General features: G+C 35.3%; 1 protein-coding gene across 4 annotated transcripts in view; it reads right to left on the bottom strand.

The window, feature by feature from the left end:
- LRBA (LPS responsive beige-like anchor protein) overlaps positions 1-19,781 on the bottom strand; it is a 395,208-nt gene that overhangs the window by 101,056 nt on the left and 274,371 nt on the right. For all 4 annotated transcript variants that reach the window (XM_030491547.1, XM_030491551.1, XM_030491549.1 and 1 more), the window contains 2 exons: positions 8,572-8,712; positions 7,255-7,374 (listed from right to left, as the gene is read on the bottom strand). In XM_030491547.1, coding sequence (XP_030347407.1) covers positions 7,255-7,374; positions 8,572-8,712 — 261 coding nt within the window. The remainder of the gene's footprint in view (positions 1-7,254; positions 7,375-8,571; positions 8,713-19,781) is intronic.

Here is a 19,781-nt window from a genome sequence, read left to right as displayed (position 1 = left end):
AGGCACTTTCTAACCACTATTCTCCTCCTGCACTAAGGACTGACAGCACATAGGCCAGCACAAAGGCTGGCACAGCAGCACACTGGAACAGGAAGTATACAGGAGAATTCACCTCAATATAAGAAATTATTTACATTGAGAATTACTGTTCACTGGAATAACCTCCCCAGGGATGTGGTAGAGTCCCCAGCACTGGAGGTTTTCAAGATGGGGTTGGACAAGGTGCTAGATAAAATCATCTAGGACTCCCCGAAAAAGGTTGGACCACATGATTTTTCAAGCTCCTTTCAGCCGAGGCTGTTCTATGATTCCATAAAATGAAGCGCACTGTGCCTGCCAGCCAAAATCCCCAGCAAGGTAAGAGCATTACAGCTGCCACTGCCAAAGCAGTTTATATTTCTGTCCTTGTTCTTCTTTTCTCCAAAGTAAACAACCTAAAATCTTCAACTTTATATCACGGGTCTCATTTTCTAGACCTCTGGTCATTCTCCTTTGGACTTCAGTGAATTTGTCCATAACTTACTTGACATGTATTATTTCAACAGTTACACAAAAAGTTTGGAACATATTAAAAGTATTTGTTTCCTTTTCAATAAAATTATGGCTGGGTATAAAAGAAGTAACCACAGATATTAGATGGAACTTTCTTATCTATACACCCAGATGTCTATATTTTTAACAACTGCAATTCCCACAGATTACCATATACAAATCTGACTGAATTTAGAATTTTTTTTTTTTTTCTCAGAGAAGTATTTTTGTGTTATGGATCTTGGCACAATTTTACAGAAAAACAAATCTTTCATGAAAACCAAAGATCTGCATCGTAAATATGTTAAAAGTTTTATTACACCCCACACACAGAGTTTATATTAAAAATCTGAATTACTATGTACCTGCTTCTGAATTTTGCTAGTCATTGCTCTTGGACATCTTTGACCTTGCTACTAATACAACATGCAATTTCTCCTATACAAAAGTAATGTTGTCAGTTTGGCAGCAACTTCATTCTTTGTAACTTCTGAAACTCCCATCTATTAGATGGAGAAGTATAAAACAACTCAGAGCAAATGCAGAAAAGCTTCTCAAGTTACAGGGTGTCTTGAGCACGCTTATGTTAGGCAGCCTGTTTCAATAAGCATGAGTTGTCATTTAGCAGAGCTTCAACTTTTTCTTTAATATATATTTTAAAGAAAGTCATGAAATTTGTCATCCTTCAGTTTCTGAATATTCCAGCAGCTTGGAACTATAGAGTTTCTTGCCTCTAGTACCAATTTTAAACACATTGTTTAAAATGTCTTTCAATCAGTGTTATTCAATCCTGCAGCTCACATGTGCTCATTGGCCTACTTCCTGGAGCAAACTCCATTTCCTTCAGAAACATTTTAAGTTTCTTCGTCAATTTTAGCCAAATTTTACAGAAGGTTATAAAGATAACTAAGTTCCCACAAGATTAAAACACAGTAAGCAGGTCCCTCCCAGGACACTCCTGAAGAATCTTGGCCAAACTCATTCTCCTCCAATCTCACCAGTATTTATTTACTCCTGATACCCACTTTATAATACCAGTACACATCCAGAAGCCCAAGACAATTTACACATTATAGCAGACATTGTTTAATACCTATACAATTCAAAGAGACTTTAAACAGGAAGTTTGATTTTTTAAAAAATTGTCCAAAATGATGTGATGCTAATGAGTTTTAGAATATGGCTAACTTGGCAAGACAGCATTACAGTACCTAAAAATCAAGCTGTTAGGTTATATTATGAGAACCTTAGGACAAGATAAAGGCTCATAACTTGCCAAACACACCTGTATGAGATATCAGTTTAGCTATTCCATACTATGATTCCAGCCTCACAATAGCTGTCCCCGATGTGTGTCATATCACAAGAAATTAGCACCCATTTTATGACAGAACAATCTGGAACAGCATAATTGGAGTTTACTAATGTTTTCTGTAAGTTTATGGTTTTCTAGCATCTCCTTTTGAACAAAACTAATCAAATGCACCAAAAAATCCCTCCAACCCATAAGCACATTAAAAAAGAACACACACAAAACAGTAGAGGAAAAGGCATGAAGTACATAACTCTATATTAGTAACTAACTTGGTTAAAAATGGTAAAAAAATCAATCACGTTAAGCCAATCTAATTTTCTTTTCAAAGCTAACTGCAATAGTGGATGGTGAAAGAAAAAGAGGTAAGGTACTGCTTCACTTTTGAGAAAGACCTGTGAGATTGTCTCAGTTTCCCATGACACTCTTACAAGCAAAGTAGAGAAATGGAGATTAGATTAGGTTACAATAATGTAGGAGTACCCAAGCTGGAAATCCATATTCCAAGAACAGTTATCAATAGCTCACTGTCAAACTGTGAAGACTTGGTAATGGGGTCCACCATGTTCCTAATACCAGTCAATAATCTCATTAACGACCTGGCACAGAAGGTGCAATAACAAAATTCCAGATGACATTAAGAAGCCAAGAAAATTTCAAACAATCTTGAAAAACTGCATATATCATATTTAAATAAATAAATGAATCTGCAAAGTACTGCACTTGGAAAAGAGAAAACACATGCAAAGAGCAACCTGGGTAACAATTAATATAATGATAAATAAATTTAGCTACCAAACCAGAAATAATAACTGCTTCTGAACAAGTATGTGCAAATCAAATTAAAACAGCAACACACAAGGACAAACCTAACTTCTGTATTTTGGAACTTAGTCAAAGCCCCAAACTATTTTTCTGTTAAACGGTGCCAGGCTATCCATGTTGGCTTTTTATATAGTATTAATAAAACTAACCAGGGTTGTTTGCACTAATAATGTAAATTAAGAAGTAACTATACGAGTTAATGGTCATGCCTGTCCAGTACTTTAAAGGTACTAAGTGGTACTCTCACAGAATTGAAATACATTTAATATTCTTCAGCGCAGAAGATTTAACTTAAAAAACCCCATGGTTAATTGTTGAAAGGCAACAGCGCTGAGTTAATTAGTAAATAACAATGTCAGAGTAGTAGTGAGACACTAGCAAACTTGCAAAGGATTTTTAATTTGCATTGCTTAAAGAAATGAATGGGGACAATGAGGAAATTAAATTTTATGCAACATACGACCTCTTGAAATCAAAATTTGAAAAGTTCAACCAAAGGTTATACTACAGTGCAGCATTAGTTTCCTGCTTTGATCATCGATCCAAGGCTTTCACCGTATATTGAGAAACATTGGTTGTGACCACATATATGTTTTAGCTTTCTCTGTTGAAGCGATACCAGCCAACAAGAGTTGCTTCCACAGCTAGCTCATGTTAGTCCTTGCTGTAATATACGATGCCTCCAACTAAGTTTAACAATAATCTTAGGACAGCGACCACCGATAACTAACTTCATTCTCTTCAAGCAAGAAGCAAAGAGAACTCATTTCCTGTAATCAGCCCAATGATTCTGAAAAATCCACTTTTTTTTTTTTTTTTTTTTAGCTGGAATAGGAATAAGCCCTTCATTTTTCCCTTCTGCCCCCTACTCCCCATGCATCGAGATACAATTCCATTCGCTTTGGCCTGCCACTTTCAAGGTCTTAAAGTGGCTTCACAAATCTTTTGCATTTCTATAAATCAATGCATTAAACTGTTAGGTTTTCATCAGTTGTAGAAGTATCAACAGGAATCCAGAGAGCTTATAGTCAAAATCCTTAATATTACTTAATCAGCCACAGTAGTCGACTACGTTTATGTTCCCAATTCAATCTATCTCAAATCTTTAACTAACTACTGACTCATAGAATCATAGAATCATAGAATAGTTAGGGTTGGAAAGGACCTTAAGATCATCTAGTTTTAACCTCCCTGCCAGGGTGAGAGACACCTCACACTAAACCTTGTCACCCAAGACTCTGTCCAACCTGGCCTTAAAAAGATTGATCTTCCAGCATTAAGTTCTTCTAGTACGTTTCCATATAAGATAGTTAAAATATACATTCTGGTTTTTTCACCTATTGAAAAGGAAGTGGATACAAACTAGACAGCTTTCCTATACACCATTTCTTTATTAATGTACAATCTAGAAATGTTAAGAACTCCAGGCTCTCTTTCCTTTAATTTCATAGACATCATCTGTTTGACTTTAGTGATGCAGAAAGCAGCTTTCCGCTCCAGGATTGTAAGGAAATTATCAGAACTCATCTTGATTCAGAAAATGGCATTTGCTTGACTACAATATTTTATGCTAAGTTAATAGCAAATGATATGCACTCAATCCTTTCAGGACAGACCATAAGAGAATACTATCACAAAATTATTACAGCGAACGATACTCAAAGATAAGACTCACAGGGAGTAAGTCTAAAACCTATGGGTGTCGTGTTTCATAATATTTATTGGCTGTAAACTTGGTGGGAAAGGAACTCTAAAGGAAGAATAAACATTGGAAACTCCATTTCCCCTGGCAGGGATCAAAACCAGACAGATCTGTATTCATTTAACTCTTTCCCTGTCTTCCTTCTTCTTCCTTTCCGAATACAGACATGCATGCACATGTACACACATCATGCAAGATCGGTAAAGAAAACATTCTGGCTAGCCATGGATTGTCTCCTATGGAAGTTACTGCTTCAATTGCACATATTCTTGACACATGAAAACAGTAACACAAAATGTACCACTCAAGACTTCTGTCACTAATTACATCATGGCAGCAACATCTAATTCAATTTTTCTAATTAGTAAATTATTCTATTTAAAAGCATGTATACAGTATGATGTTACCATTAACTACAGGAATACATAATAATCTACTTAGGCTCTCTGATGCATATGTCAACTAAAAACATTCAAGCACTAGTAAGCTAACACATTGAAATTCCTAATGTAGAAAACTATAGAGGCATATGGGACACTTTAGCCATGCATTTCACAAACACTTGCAAGATAGACCAGAACACCAAATATCAGGAAACTTGGTTTTCACAGCTGCAGTGAAATAGTAGGGATACAGGTATTTCCAACAAGGATGGTTCTGTGCATTTTCAACTTTTTCTTTCCTAATTCTTCCAACATGCCCTAGGAAATCCTATCTCGCCCCCCTTCCTGGCTGTTCATCCAGTTGCATGAACAGACTCCTCTAGTCAATCTTAACGCTCATTCAGGTGCTTCACAGCAGTATAATGTAGTTCATGGCAATTCGCAGACTCAGAAAGCAACAAGCAACTTCAAGAGGCCGTCCATAACAGTAGGGATGCCTCTAAAGGTAGAACCAGTTTGTACATACATCATTTCCAAAAGATATCTAAACATTTCTGAAAAAACCTCCCTATGCTAATTGCCAGGGAAGCATTAGTCAATTTCATTTGTTCTGTTAGAAAGGTGACCTTCACGTCTAATCCAAATCTCCCTGATATTTAAGTCCACTAATTCTTATTCTATCCAGCAAAGGCAGCAGAGATTTTTCCTTTCTTTCTTGCAGCAGCCCTATGTAGTAGAAGAGTCCTAGGTTCCTCCTCAATCTCCTCTTCTTTAGAAGAAAAACAGGCACAGCTACTCAATCTTTCATTGCATTTTATTTTCAAGACCTTGCATTGTTATCATTGTTCCAGAGTGGATTTTCTCCCACTAAGCCACAACTATGGATGTAATACTCCAGCTAAGGCCTTATCAAAGCTGGGCAAAGCTGAAGATGTATTTCATATATTTTGAAAGTTATACTGTGTCCAGTTGATGTATCTTCTACAAAACATTACTCACCTTTTGTTACACTACAATATTGTTAATTCACATTGGTGATGCACTACCACCCTACTGCTATTTTTTTATTTGTTTTGGGGTTTTTTTTCTGTGCAGCAGATTGTTCCCTGTGTTATATTTTTACCTAACTGTATGAGAATCTGCATAAAAATGACAATTTTATTTTCCCTAATAAAATTCATCTAACACTTTTCTCTAACAATTTTTCCCTTCTGCAAGAAGTGCTTCCAATTCCTCTACATTTCCAGCACCTTCCAATCCAAAATCAATGGAAATTGAGGCCTAACCTGTTATTATCAGGAATTCCACTCAATATATCTTCGAATTTTAATAATGAACCATTGGTAACTATTCTCCAGATACAGCGGATTCTTTTAGACCAAGTTTTCCCACCTCACTCATGAGACAATTTCAGAAACTAAGATCATTGTCTGCTGCTTCTCTGCTTATAAGGTCTGTTACCTTTTTCATCAGAAGCTGTGATTGCTTTGACATAATCTCTTCTTGATAAATACGTGTTTCATTTGCTTGTCTCCTTGTTATCCTCCTGGTACTTAAACATAGTCTAATTATTTGCATAAGTATTTTCCTGTGAATTGCAGTTAAATTCACCTCATAAATAAATACTTAATTTGTCCACCATTGCTACCTTTCTTCTCCTCCATTTCTCAAAAACAAACAAAAAAAAAGGCACTCTGAAATGTTGCCTGCCAGTCTCGTAGGTACAAGAGAATGAAGTTCATAGTGACCAGTAAGTTAAAAAAAATCAAACATGTTTGTATTTTCTAATCTGTTCTTTCCCAATTTGCTATAGACATTTTATATTTTTATAAGTGGTATTAATTCCAGTAGTCATTAGTTGTCATTCAGTAGTCCACTGGTTGCCATTGATTCTTTGGTGGGGACTCACGGATGCAAGAAAGACATTACTTTTTCAGCACTATCAGTTGACAATTTCCTCATTCCATTAATTTGCAGATCAATCCTTTCCTTAATTTTCTCCTCACTATGAACATAGTTATAGAATGATTACTTTTGTCTCTTGCTAGTTGCATGACACTCTTGAGTTAGCCTCTGATTTTTTTCACACTTTTCCATCCTTCCTTCCATTAAAAATTTAATTCTGCTATTACTCCTTGATCTTAGATTTGAGGTCCATACAGCTTTCCCACCACTGCCAACATCCTTGTCTCCTCATTCTCCTCCCCAGCTCAAAATATTCCTCAGATCCCAAACTATTTGTTTACCTCATTCCTTCCTTCAATGCCTACCTACCTAAACCACGACAGGGCTAAAAATGTTTGCTAAAGTTTTACAAAAAAATTCCCTGAAATATTCTAACAGAAGTAAAACCATGTGTCATCTCCCTTGCATCTTTTCCCAAGTGGTGGAACAGCTCCGGATCTTCTTCCCCTTTTCATAACCTGTGGTCCTATGATCACAGCTACAATAAAGGCAAATGCAGTATAAAATACGATAACACCTTTCAGGAAAGTTTTTACCTTGATATCAGAAGTGTCACGCTGACTATTGCGCCATGCTCTTGAAACAGATGAAAAAGTTCTATCTGCATGATCAAACTTCCCACCTTGTAGATTTAGGAAAAGTGTTGTAAAGGGTTCCTAAATATATATAAAAAGATTAATCAAACCCAGCAATTAATTTCTTTAGGAATTTCAGGGGGGAAAGGGATTTATTTTTCTTTTGGGGTTTGGTTATTAATGATGCTATTCTGGCAGACACACCATTAACTGCAAGGAGTTAATTATATTATCCAAGAACGAGAAATACAAACTGCAACTTATTTGTTCAATAAATGTTTTTCATTCCTCCTCCATGCATATATATTCTGATAAATGAAAGCAAGTAAAAATGAAAGAAAATATTTACAGGCTGAAGGGGAAGCTACAGTCAGTTGAGATACAAACTGCTCTCAAAAACATGAAAAAGCTCAATATTTTCACCTTAGATACTTTTTAAACTACCATCTAACAAAAATAACACACGCTTTTTATTTTTTTCAAGGTAATCTATTAATATAAAGGGTAGCATTCAATACAGATATCTTTATTATAGTTATTGCTTAAATATGTGATTTATGATTTAGAAAAGAAAAATTTTTGAAAGATTTAAAGGCCTCCTCTTAGTTAAAGAACACTTAAGCACATATGAGTGGATAATTGCTTGAAATTAGCTAAGCACTATAAATTACTTCAAGGATTTATGTATGTTTGTACATTCTAACAAGCTTTAATTAATGATGTGCTGCTAATGCTTTCCCAAAGAAATTACTTTGTAGAAGATAAATCGCTTTTCAATTTTGTAGAAAAACACATTGTTTAACCAATATATTATTAATATGTAGCATCTCAAAAGTTACTTCCATATAAATTTCAGCAGATCTAAAAAAAAAATCTATTTACATCACAGAATTTCATGATCATCAAAACCAAACTCATTTACACTCATTAGGAGGTGAAAATTAAATACAGTCACTAAGAACCACAAACGTTCAATACATGGTCCACTCAGAAAATATGCAAGAAAGAAAGAAAGAAAATTAACCATATTTAAAGTAGTGTAAGAATGTACACTGAAAAGCAATTTTTTAAGGAGAAAAAGCTTTACTGACTTGAAAAGGCTGTACCATAAAAATTACAATCTTCTGCTCAAACTTTGGAATACGTTTATCCTACACTACTGATTACAAGAAAATTTCAGTATTCTCCTATGCCATTGAGTTTTAGTTTATTCATTCCTAGCTATTTGTTGCTTTCAGTATCATTTAAAGGAAAAGCATTTTTAAAAGATATACTTACAATTCTTAATAACCACGTGAGTGCAAAACTTGCTGTTGAATAATGTGTGCCATAGTGAAATTTTGGAACCTGTTCATCTTCCCATGACTCATATCTCTCAGCAAAGAACGCTGCTCTCTTTGGGTTCAAAGCTCCAATAGGCTACAAGGTTTGTAATAAAAAAAAAAAAAAAAAAAAAGTTAAGTAAACAAAGATAAGATGACTTATTATCACATCATATTCCCCTTGCTTTTTTTGGTAACCAGAATTATCGGCATGCACGCAGAAGAGGGGTTTTGGTGTTTTGCAAAAGCAGGTGTTGGCGTCTGTAAGCACCTGAACAGATCTGTGTATTTCAAACTAGGATTCCACGCACAAGCACACACTGGGTTGGGAAAAAGTGTCTTCTGCATTCATATGGAGTTCATTTTTATTTACTGCTGATTCAAGTCAAAGACTAAAAACCACTTCACAGTGGAATGTCTTAGACAAAGAGTAGTTAACTTGTGTACTGTGGATATGTGTGCAGGTTGAATACACTATTAAGCAAATGATAAGCAACAAGAAACATCTTTGGATATTTTGGGGGGAAAAAATAGTGACCAATAGGGTGGAAGAATATTAACAATGCACATGGATTTTTTATATTACTATTCTTGTTTCTATGCTTTCTATTTACCATCCCAAGACAAGTTTTAATTAATGGATAAAACTTGAAACTTTGAAATAGACAAATAAAATAGCAGAATTTCTATATGAAAGCATTGATATAAAAGAAACAAATAATGTACATAGACTAAAAATGTCTATCCCACTTTCACCAACATTGTTATTCTTTGTTCAGCATTTACCTAGGACATAAACACCCAGGGATTTCTTCAAATATAAGAAATATCATATATTGTTTTCTAGAGCTGTGTATTTCTTTAGCAGATTTTTACATAAAGGATTTAAAAAAATGAGTATACATCACATAGATCTCTGAGAAGCCCAAAAGTGAATTTAGGCATTCCACACGTAAAATGCTGTAAGAGGTTTAAAATATCTTTGTATATACTTGCAAAACATATATACAATACAATTTTGTATACATATTGAGCACACTGTATGTTATTAATGTAAATGATGTACAGACAATGGATGCATTCAAGTCTAAGTGAAGAATAAGCATGCAAAAATGTTTTCTTCTTTCTGTTCTGCAAGAATGAATATACTTAAGAATGCCCTACAAGGTAAGAAAAAACTTTAAAAGTCCTTCAACAAAAGTATCGGTAAGCTAGTCATTAATTCAAGCATAGTTCAAGTGAAAAACCATGTCTGTTATTCAGCTGCTTCTTTGCAGCTCACATGAAATTTGGTATACAAGCTTCAAAGTATTTTCTCTTCTAGGATAGATTAGATCTATGCATGACCTAAGATCTAATCTTACGTTCTTTGCTTAGGAGAGGCTTTCATATTGCATAAGATAAAGAAAACATCTTAGGTTAATTATTATTTTTGCAGTTCACTAATTTGAAATATAACCCTTTAAGAGAAGCGGTTCCTGTGTAAAAGGATTTTTATCTGATTTAGCAAATTTATTCCAGGGAAGAATGAAACTGACTCCAAGAGTCTTTGTTGCAAGAACCATTTTGGAATCTCCGTCTGTACTGATTTTCCCTACAGACTCAGCTATGCTTGAGGGAAAAAAAAGAAGAAAGGTGGTCATTGGTAGACAAATTATATAAATTAAAAATAGAAACAGTGTTGTGCTGTATGGTTTGTAACATTTTATGCATTCTCTTTATCTGCTCCTATTTTTATTACTCTCCAAATGAATATAGCCCAAATCAATAGTTATAGAATTACATTCCTTGAATATAAAGCTAAACCCAATTAGAATTGATTTCATTCTCTTTTCAGAAAAATAATAATAAAAAAATAATGGTATCATGCAGAGATCCATATAGCCAGAATCCACAGTATTGATTTTGGTTGTTATTGTTACAGTTGGCTTCTGAAGCCTGCAACAGGACAACTATCAAGACATGTCACATTTATTTGCAAGCAAATAATAAAAGTCCCCAAATGAAAGAAAGCTTAGGGAAAAAAAAAGAACCATGGAGCTGTGCAGTGACAATGATACACTATCAGCTTACTCAGAGAAGTTACAGTGGGAATACACACATTGAATTATACATTACACGAATGCACTGATTTATTGTGGTAATAACATCCACCTCATTAAAAGATTCTGCTTTGCTGCAGTTGGAGGGCTACATATTGTTTACTGCTATAAATTAATGGCAGCACACAGAAGACTGCAGAACCCTTCTAACAATAGATCTGTAATGACAGTGCTGTATATCACAGCTTCCCCAGCAGCTTCATAATAAAATGGAGACAATGTATTGGGCTAATACATTCTACCAGGCAGGCCCATATTTTTCTGACAACTGCTTCTAAGGATGAGGTGATTCTAGTGTGTTACATTGCACAGTGAACACTTAACTAAGCTTGAGCTACAGACTCAAGCACATACAAGGAATATTCAAACACCATCTGACTTTTAATTTAGTAAACAAATTAATTGGAATTTTGTAATTCTTTCATATTTCAAAATTAACAAGATATCATGATTACATACTGTATTCCCTCCCCTGTGGGTAAATGCCAAGGGAAAAAGAGTAACTCCAAAGTAAGCTATGCTAGATGTAGCTGTGAGACCACAAATTTACAATACTCAACATGGTTTCTCTATGGCTACAGATCACTAAAGAGGAACAAACAAAAAACTTTTCGTATCCAGAAATTCCAGAATATATTTTATTTGCAGTACCTCTTTAGATATTAGTTCAGCAACTAAAAATATTATTTAGATGGGGGGAAAAAAGAAAAGTAGAGACAGAAAAATTCCAATATGCAAAAACAATGGATGAGATTACAGGAGACAAGATGAAAAAAGAAATCACTTATGGCTGGTAAGTTTTCAAACTATATTGAAAAATTAATAATGCATATGGTTTTCAAGTCAGAGTTCATTCCAGAAAGGGTCCAAACTGGAGGAAGAACTGGGGTGAGGAAGTTTTGGTTTTTTCCTCTCCAGAAGAATGATCAGCTGTTTTTTGACCCAAAGTTGTTGTTCTAACAATATTGTTCTACAAATATGAAAGTTACAAGCTATTCCTAAAAAAACCAAACTCATTTGATACTAATTTTCAAGTGCTCTTGAACCTAGGAATACCTCAAAACAAATAAACCTCACATTTTTACTAAAATCTGAATATAGTAAATCTCAGTCGCTGAACTGAGCTTTCTTGCTTTCTTTGAGACACAACAAAGAAAAATAACTTTTGTTGAAAAATAACTGTGAAAACACACCGACTCTTACTATCTGGTGCTTTTAAATATGTCCATACACTATGGTGTACAGTTGGTTCTAAATCTTACCCTGTGCCAGACTTTGGAACAGTGGCTCATTTTGCCTCCATTTTCAGAAGAGGCCCTGTTGCAGCCAACATAAGAAAGCAGATTGCTCACTGCTCCTCTACAAAAGGCAGAATCTCTCCTGGATTCTGTCACTCATGTTCAAGAATACAGACATTTTTAAAATTGCTAATATAATTCTTATAAAGAATTATGATATGTTTATTTATAATTACACATTTAAGAAGAAAAAGACGTGCTTTTTATTCCTATTTGATATGTCTTTATTTCTGAAATAGTGTTATTCCAAATAAACAGACATACCCTTTTCTTTACTTATAAGGCCTTTTCTAACTGTTTTTTACACAGGCTTCTGTTATTAAAACGAAGTGCCACTTTTATTGTCTCCTCTCCGTTGTAAAAGTAGGAAGAGTTTTTAACTCATTAATATTCAAAATCTATGAAAGACTAGATATTATGGCAGTAAATTACTGCAGATAATAGTTGAGATATCATAGTTTTGTCTTCCCTGTTAACTGTTACCTCTTTTGGTGAAGATGGCAATCTTAAAAATTACTACTGGAAATCAGGAGATCTATGCAAGTGCCTGTGAATTCTGAAATGCAGAACTCAGAAACTAAGGCAGTTCCAGAAACTAAGTCCATGCTGACCAGTGCAAACAAATGTAAAAATTAATGAAAATATAATTCTTTGAAATTTGAATTTCAAAACTTCTTCACTGAGGAGGGAGTAAGGGAGAAGAGAGACTTTTAAAAAGGAGAAAGGGGGGGGGGGGGGATTTAAAAAAAAAAAGGTTTTCCTGTGTGATTTTTTATACTGTTTTCTTATCCACATTCAACCAGGTATTTGGATTTCTGTGAATACAATTGTTTGTATCATTGAATTATGTCTTGTAGCATCCTTGCCAAGTATGATGTTTGTTTTTCATATGTTTTATTTTCAAGATGACTATCTGGCTTTCATTGCTGATATTTTTCATATATTCATTTGGCTTAAAGGACCAGAGAGACCATTAGGTCATCTCATCTAGCCTTGTGTTTGTATGACAAGCCATTAAATGCCTTTCCATTACATCATTTTGAGCCCAACTGTTTACACTTGATTATAGCATGAGCTGTATTTGGCCAACCTGCCTTCTGTAAAGGCATCTGACTCTTGAATACATGGACAATCTGCTACTTTTCTTTGAAGCTTTTTCTACTGATAATTGTGATCCTCATTCTAAAAAATATGCACTTCAGTTCAGCTATGAATTTACTGGTGGGTTACCAAAGAATCTTATTACGCTTCTCTGATATATCACAAAGTCTCTACTTAACCAGAATTTTTTGTACATGAAGATACTTACAGACTATGATTAGACTTTTTAATAAACAAAAGAAATTAAGTTCTTCAGGTCTTCCATTTTAAAGTATCTCTTCCAGCCTTAAGATTTCTCTGCAGCCTGCCCACTTCTCAATGTATTCTATTATACAGATAATCTGAAATGTGTTCAGTGTTCCAGTGTTAGTCTTCTTGCTGTTGTAAAGATGCCAAGTGCTGTATACTCTGCTGCAATCTAACCACGACTGCATTTTTAGAGGATTGCTTGTTTAGTTACTTTATGTATTACCAACACACAACTAACTCCCAGAACTAGCAAATACTTGTAATATTGTCAGTGGGACTTCCTCATCATCTGAGTAAAGCTTCTTTTTCCCAGACAGAGATATGAAGAGAAGATGCAAGGGTTTAATTATATTCAAACTTCATTAGCTTAGGTCAACTGGGAAATATCTGGGAATAAACTCGTATAATGTAGAACAGTACTCTTTCATCTGTCATTTTTGTGTTTGAGAACAGCCACAAAATGCCATACCACCCTCTGAACCTATTCTCACTGCTAAAACTCGCCATTCTTCCTCTCAAACAACTGAGTACTGCTTTCTTAAAAATCAGGTCCTGCAACGCCCCCATCTTCTTTAGAGGGCATCTTACTTTAATCCATATCTAACTCAAATTCATGAAAGAACCATATCCGAAATAAAACAACAAACAGAATTTTCTGCTGAACTGTTTGAGCTGGTTTCATTGATCAACTAAACTGGTCTCTGAGCTGCTCTGAGAAAGATTTAAATACTGGAAACAATCAACCAAGGAGAAAAACAATCCTTATCAATTAATTCCCAAAAGCACTGGTTTCACAGCAGATGCTCAAATCCTGCATGAAAGACTAGGCTAGGGGGGTGGAACTATGAATTCGGATGTCAAAATTTGGCTGAAGCCAAAGGGAGAGAACTTAACAGAACTTCTGTTTTCTTCCCCAGTGAGCATTCAGGTGATACACAACAATTTATGCTCCAATTCAAAACTGATTTATTGGGGTTTTTGCTAGGAATTGTAAAGAATATTTTAGTCACTTATAACACTCAGTTTTTGAGAACTTCAACACAAGCAGCTACTTGAATTTCATGTGGTTTCTTAGTGAAATAAGGAATCCTATGGTCAAACATCTTTTGTATACGTAATGTTGAAACTGCAATAATTATGAATATTAGTGAGTTTAACGACTTTGACATCAAGATATCAAATCAGAAAAATTCATATAGCTGTGCCGCCTTCTTTTCCAATCACTAATGTCAACACACATCTCTGGTGACTTTGTTGAGTAGATATCTTCTGGCTAATTGTTAAAAGTTCCGTCTAGTTAAGCTTCTTCCCCTTTAGAATTGGCAGGTCATTATACTCATAATTCCGACCCATTATTCTGAATACAGGTATTTCAAATAATTATGACACTTGAAAATTTGTAGCAAGAAGGGAGACAAATCGGATGATAATGTAAAGCAAGTTCTGAAGAATGCTCCCTGTTTTCCCTGTTCTTTTTATGTTGACCTTCAAATATAGAGAAGAGTTGCAAGCAAGCAACACTTCATATGGTCTACAGAGAACAAACAAACAAAGCCATAACTACCTTAGTTACAAAGCAAAGAAACTTATACCTTCTCATATAATTAGGTTACTTCTTATATAATACTTTCATTGCTCCAGGGAGCAATGCAGAACAAATATAAATAGGACTTCAAAAAAAAAAAAAAAAAAAGAAAAAAAAAGACAGACAACTAGATCACCAGTCCATAAGTGGCCACTAAACATGACTGTCTAAATTATTTCACAAGTTCACAAAGTAGTTAAACTTCTGGTTGCCAAACCTGGGAGGTTATCTTAAGGGAAGGATGATGCTTTACATGCCCTCTTCTTTTTTCACTAGGCTCCTGCTCCTGGCTGTTCATAGAGGCAAGATATTGAGCTAGATGAGATTAAGGACTGACTCCTCTCTTATGACTTTACTTTAAATGACTCAGCACCTTCCCACCTATACAGGCTGGTGCACATGATAAAAGCCAGTCAAGAGCACTCTGATACAACAACTTGTAGCTACTTTTACATGCAAATTATTTATTTGTTTAGATATATATATTTTTTTTAATTTACATGATTGAAGAAACAAAGATATACACATCATTTAATACTTGCATGCACAACTTAGGGTACAGACAAATATTTCCTAGCAGGTCCTTTAACTAAGTGACAAGTATAACCAGCTGACTGTGATCATCATTTTTACCAAACGTAGGATCCCTGGGCATTTCCTGATGCACTACATACGGGATGAAATTCTATAATCCTCTGATCTCAGCGTTTTCTAATATTAACATACTCTATACACACTAAAACCACTGAGCTTTTTTATGTAAACATGCTTTTTTGAATAGTTGTCAGGATTTACCAGCTTTCTTTGAAAAGACCCTATTTACCAGAAGTCATGTAATGAAATTTAACGTATCACATTTTGTTATACGTATTTTTTAAAAACTCAATTTTCTATTCTGGACAAACTGACAGTTCAATAAAGTGATGGAATAAAAGCAAACAATAGTTGTGTGCATGCAAATTTAAATAAAAGTATCTATACATATGGTTTATTATGAAGATTTTTTTAAGAGCTCACACATTCGTTTGATGATGACAAGAACAGTCACAAAAACTGATCTAAAGATGGTCTAATAATTAGAATGTCTGAACATGTCAATATAAATCATATTTAATGGCTAAAAAACAGGGAAAATTCCCAAAGTCTACAGTTCAAAAATGGATTCTAAACTAATCTCAAGCACCAAAAATTAAGAAAAAAAATGTTCAGCAACATCAGTGGTATATTAGTGACAGTGACACAACTCAGGTCACCTGAAGTCTGGGAAGAATTTGAATTTAAAGGAAAAATCTCCATGCCTTCATATTACGAATGATAGTATCAAATGCTATTACAGCCATCTGCAGCAGATTCCAAAACAATGCACTGCTGAACTGCAAACTTGCAAACTAATTAAGCATACATACACTTTTACATAAGGTTTAATAGACAGTTCAGCACAACTGAATGGGTCACATGTATTTGAGGCATTACTACACCTTAATACTACTGAGAAGCCAAACTGAAGCATGCTGCTATGTGTTCTACACTTCCAAAGGGTCAGGGAGAAAGTAAGTTGCATGTCCCTGGGAATCATGAGGATAAATCTGCCTGCCTACTTGCAGGCACTAAGGAGGGTATGGCATTGTAGTTGCCTAACTTAGAAAATAACCCTGCCAGCCAAAAGCAACCTTTTCCACATACTATCCATGACATAATCGGCCAAGTGAAAGAAATTCCTGCATCATCATTCACTTACTAAAAAAAAAATAAAAAAAATCCTTTTATGGATTTTGAGAAACAGGATTTATTGAGCAGTCTTGAATCATAGCAGGAGATGAAAACATTCTCTCTCTGCCTTCCCTTCACAGAACATGCTCCTCTGCCAACACATCATGCCAGCGACTGTCACAAGAAACAGCAGCCATTACACCTAACACCAGATCTACATAAGATAATCAGAACTAAACCCATAATCCTTTTGCTTGCACTAATATCACAGGTTCTCAAGCTACAAGCTGACACAAACTTGCGTTTTCTGCAGATTAAACACTGCCAGGGCACACAAAACATACATTATTAAGTATTATGTTTAAGCACCAAACCCTACCAAAAGAACAGCAGGAGGCGGCTAGAAAAATGTACTTGGGAAAGTTTAAAGAGTTTTTTACTGTAACCTGTACTGTTTCATAGAACTATTACAATCAGATTATATTGATCCTGAATATAAAGAGTCAGCTAAATGCTCATCAATGTATACCAACTCACACACACATTGCTTCACTAAGGTGAATTCATCTATCATTTTATTACCTATTTCACAAGGTCCCCGGATCAGTCAGCCATCATCCTCAATACCATCAACAAATTAGTTGTCCTAGGTTCACCGGCATTAGTATTGTCAGAAAGTTTTATCAGCTCCCTTTTCATCTTCTTTTCAGATTACCACATATGCTGAATAGCATAAAGTACAGCAAAGACCTTTAGAATGCCAGTGACCACCTCACTCTGGAATCTAACCTTATGTTTCTGATACTGAGGAAGTTTCAATTCATTGGCTGGATATTATGTACAAATTATTTTTTCTTAATCTTATTAAACTATTCAATTCAAGCTTTTAGGATCACACCATCTTCTTCTAGGGACCTTTTTCTATAGATTTCTTTCATTGGATCCACACTTTCATCTACTGATATTTGAGTTTGGGACAGATCATGTGCTGTGTCCATCAAAGTAAGCACACAGCCCGAGAACCACCTTAAACTCCTCATTAAACAAACATTCTCATTATTATTATTTTACCATGCTCTCATTGTCTCTGAGCAATATTTTTATACCTGGATTGTCCTTTGACCTAAACAGGCTTCCTACTCCTAGGAATTTAATTAACTCAGTTTCAGACAGCTCCAGTTAGATGAGATAAATCCCATCCTCACTTGCAGTATGAGTGCAATTTTCAACTTAGACACCATCAAGCTTGTTTAGAAATCTGAATCACACAGATATGTGCTATAGCAGCTCATAATCGTCTGGAGTTCAAATGTATGAATATAAAAAGGAAGAGACACTGTATCAAGTGAATAACATTCACTTTACATTAGGAAGACAGAAAACACACATTTAAAGTGTCTATGGCCCAAGACGTGTGTGAAATTACTTTATTTAGATTGTTAGCACATTTTATGACCAGACATGTGCCCCATGGTTTCTTGTGGTCATTTAAAAGGTCATGAACCTCCCTCAGTTCATTTCCAATTAGAAGATGACATATGTTCAGGGCACTTAAAAGTGAAACAAGAGTAGGATGGACAATAACATCAGACACAAACTAAGAACAGCAGTTGGAACATTCATTGTTAATTCTGAGTTATTGTCTTTCTTGTCCTTGAGTATTTCTGCATTCCAAACAATACTCCTCCTTGAGGCAGAAGAAGATTAAGATTATTGGGCTCATTACCAGAATGATTCTTATTAATCCTGTAAACTCGGCTTTTGCTCTCATAACTAAATAATTAAAAAAAAAAAAAAAAGGGGGGGGGGAAGAAAAAGAAAGATTGCTTGAAAAGAATTAAATGGCCCTAGAAATGGCTATACGCATCTGTAGCACAGAGTATGCTTCTTGTGACTTCAAAAAATAAACTTCTGGTGGGAAGAGAACAGGGTAAAGAAAGTAAGATTGGTAGCGAGATGCATTCTATCATCCACTTACATGTTCTTTAGAGGAGATGGTTTGACACAGAGAATAACCAACTAATGACAAGGGAAAAAGACAAACTTATAAAAGGATGGTTATGACACTGTCATAGAGGAATAGAAATCCCCAGAATATTTTAAAAATTCTGTCTAGAATTTTAAAATTCTACTAGAATCCTACTAGAGTAGGATTTCAGAAAGTATGCTTTGATAAATCATCTCAGAGGTGTATTTGGGTTTTCAGTTTCAGTAGCTCTCTGTAAGAGTTGTGGAGGACTAGGCAGCTAAACATGCATGAAAACGGCATGACTGTTCTAAAAAAGGTCCTGAAATAAATGCTGCATGAAACTCAAACCAACATATCAGCACAAATACCTCTCTATGAACGTGAAACAAGTGGATATCAAGCAGATATTGATAATAAAATCCAAAAGAGCTAGAATTGTTTCAGCAAACATTTTAGTATCTCTAAGGATCATGTCTAAGTCTGGCTTGACAACCCAGTAACTACTTCATTTAAATAAGCAAGTCTTCGTGGCTCGATTCCTGATCTTTAACCGAACAACTTCAACTCGCGGGGAGGCCCCTGTCCGTGGTCCTGAACCACCCGCTAGCAGGCACGAGGCGCGGCTCAGGCTAAGTACCTGACCAGGGTGCTGCAAAACCAAGCCGAAGACCTAGAAACAGACGACTGTAGCAGATCAGTCACAGACCCATGGGACCATTTGCAGCTTTTCTTCCTATTTTTGGCAAATGTGCTAAAGTCAACGATAGAACAGATTGACTAAGCTTTCAGAAAGGATAATGGACCAATTTTATCACTCACAAAGTCCCTGACAGAATCTGTCTGAGTATTACTGGCATTTGAGAGTCTCACAACATCACTTTCTCCCCATACAGAAATGGAAAAAGCCTTACGTTATTACATCAAAACTTTTCATGGGAATATAATAAACTATTCAGCACCTTAGTGCTGAGATGAGGGGTACTGAGTACAAGTTATTCCCAGGGAGATTCCAGTTGGACACAAGAGGAAAATTTTTTGCAATGAGATCAGCCATAGGAATATTCTCCCCAGGGAAGTGATGGATTCCCCAACGTTGGACACTTTTAAGATTAGACTGGACAGGGTGTTGGACATCTAGTCTAGGTCATACTT

Source organism: Strigops habroptila, chromosome 7 (genome assembly GCF_004027225.2).
Source record: "Strigops habroptila isolate Jane chromosome 7, bStrHab1.2.pri, whole genome shotgun sequence".
In the NCBI taxonomy this organism is placed as follows: domain Eukaryota; kingdom Metazoa; phylum Chordata; class Aves; order Psittaciformes; family Psittacidae; genus Strigops; species Strigops habroptila.
Note: the sequence above shows the minus strand (reverse complement) of the source record. Positions and strands in the feature narration are given on the sequence as shown.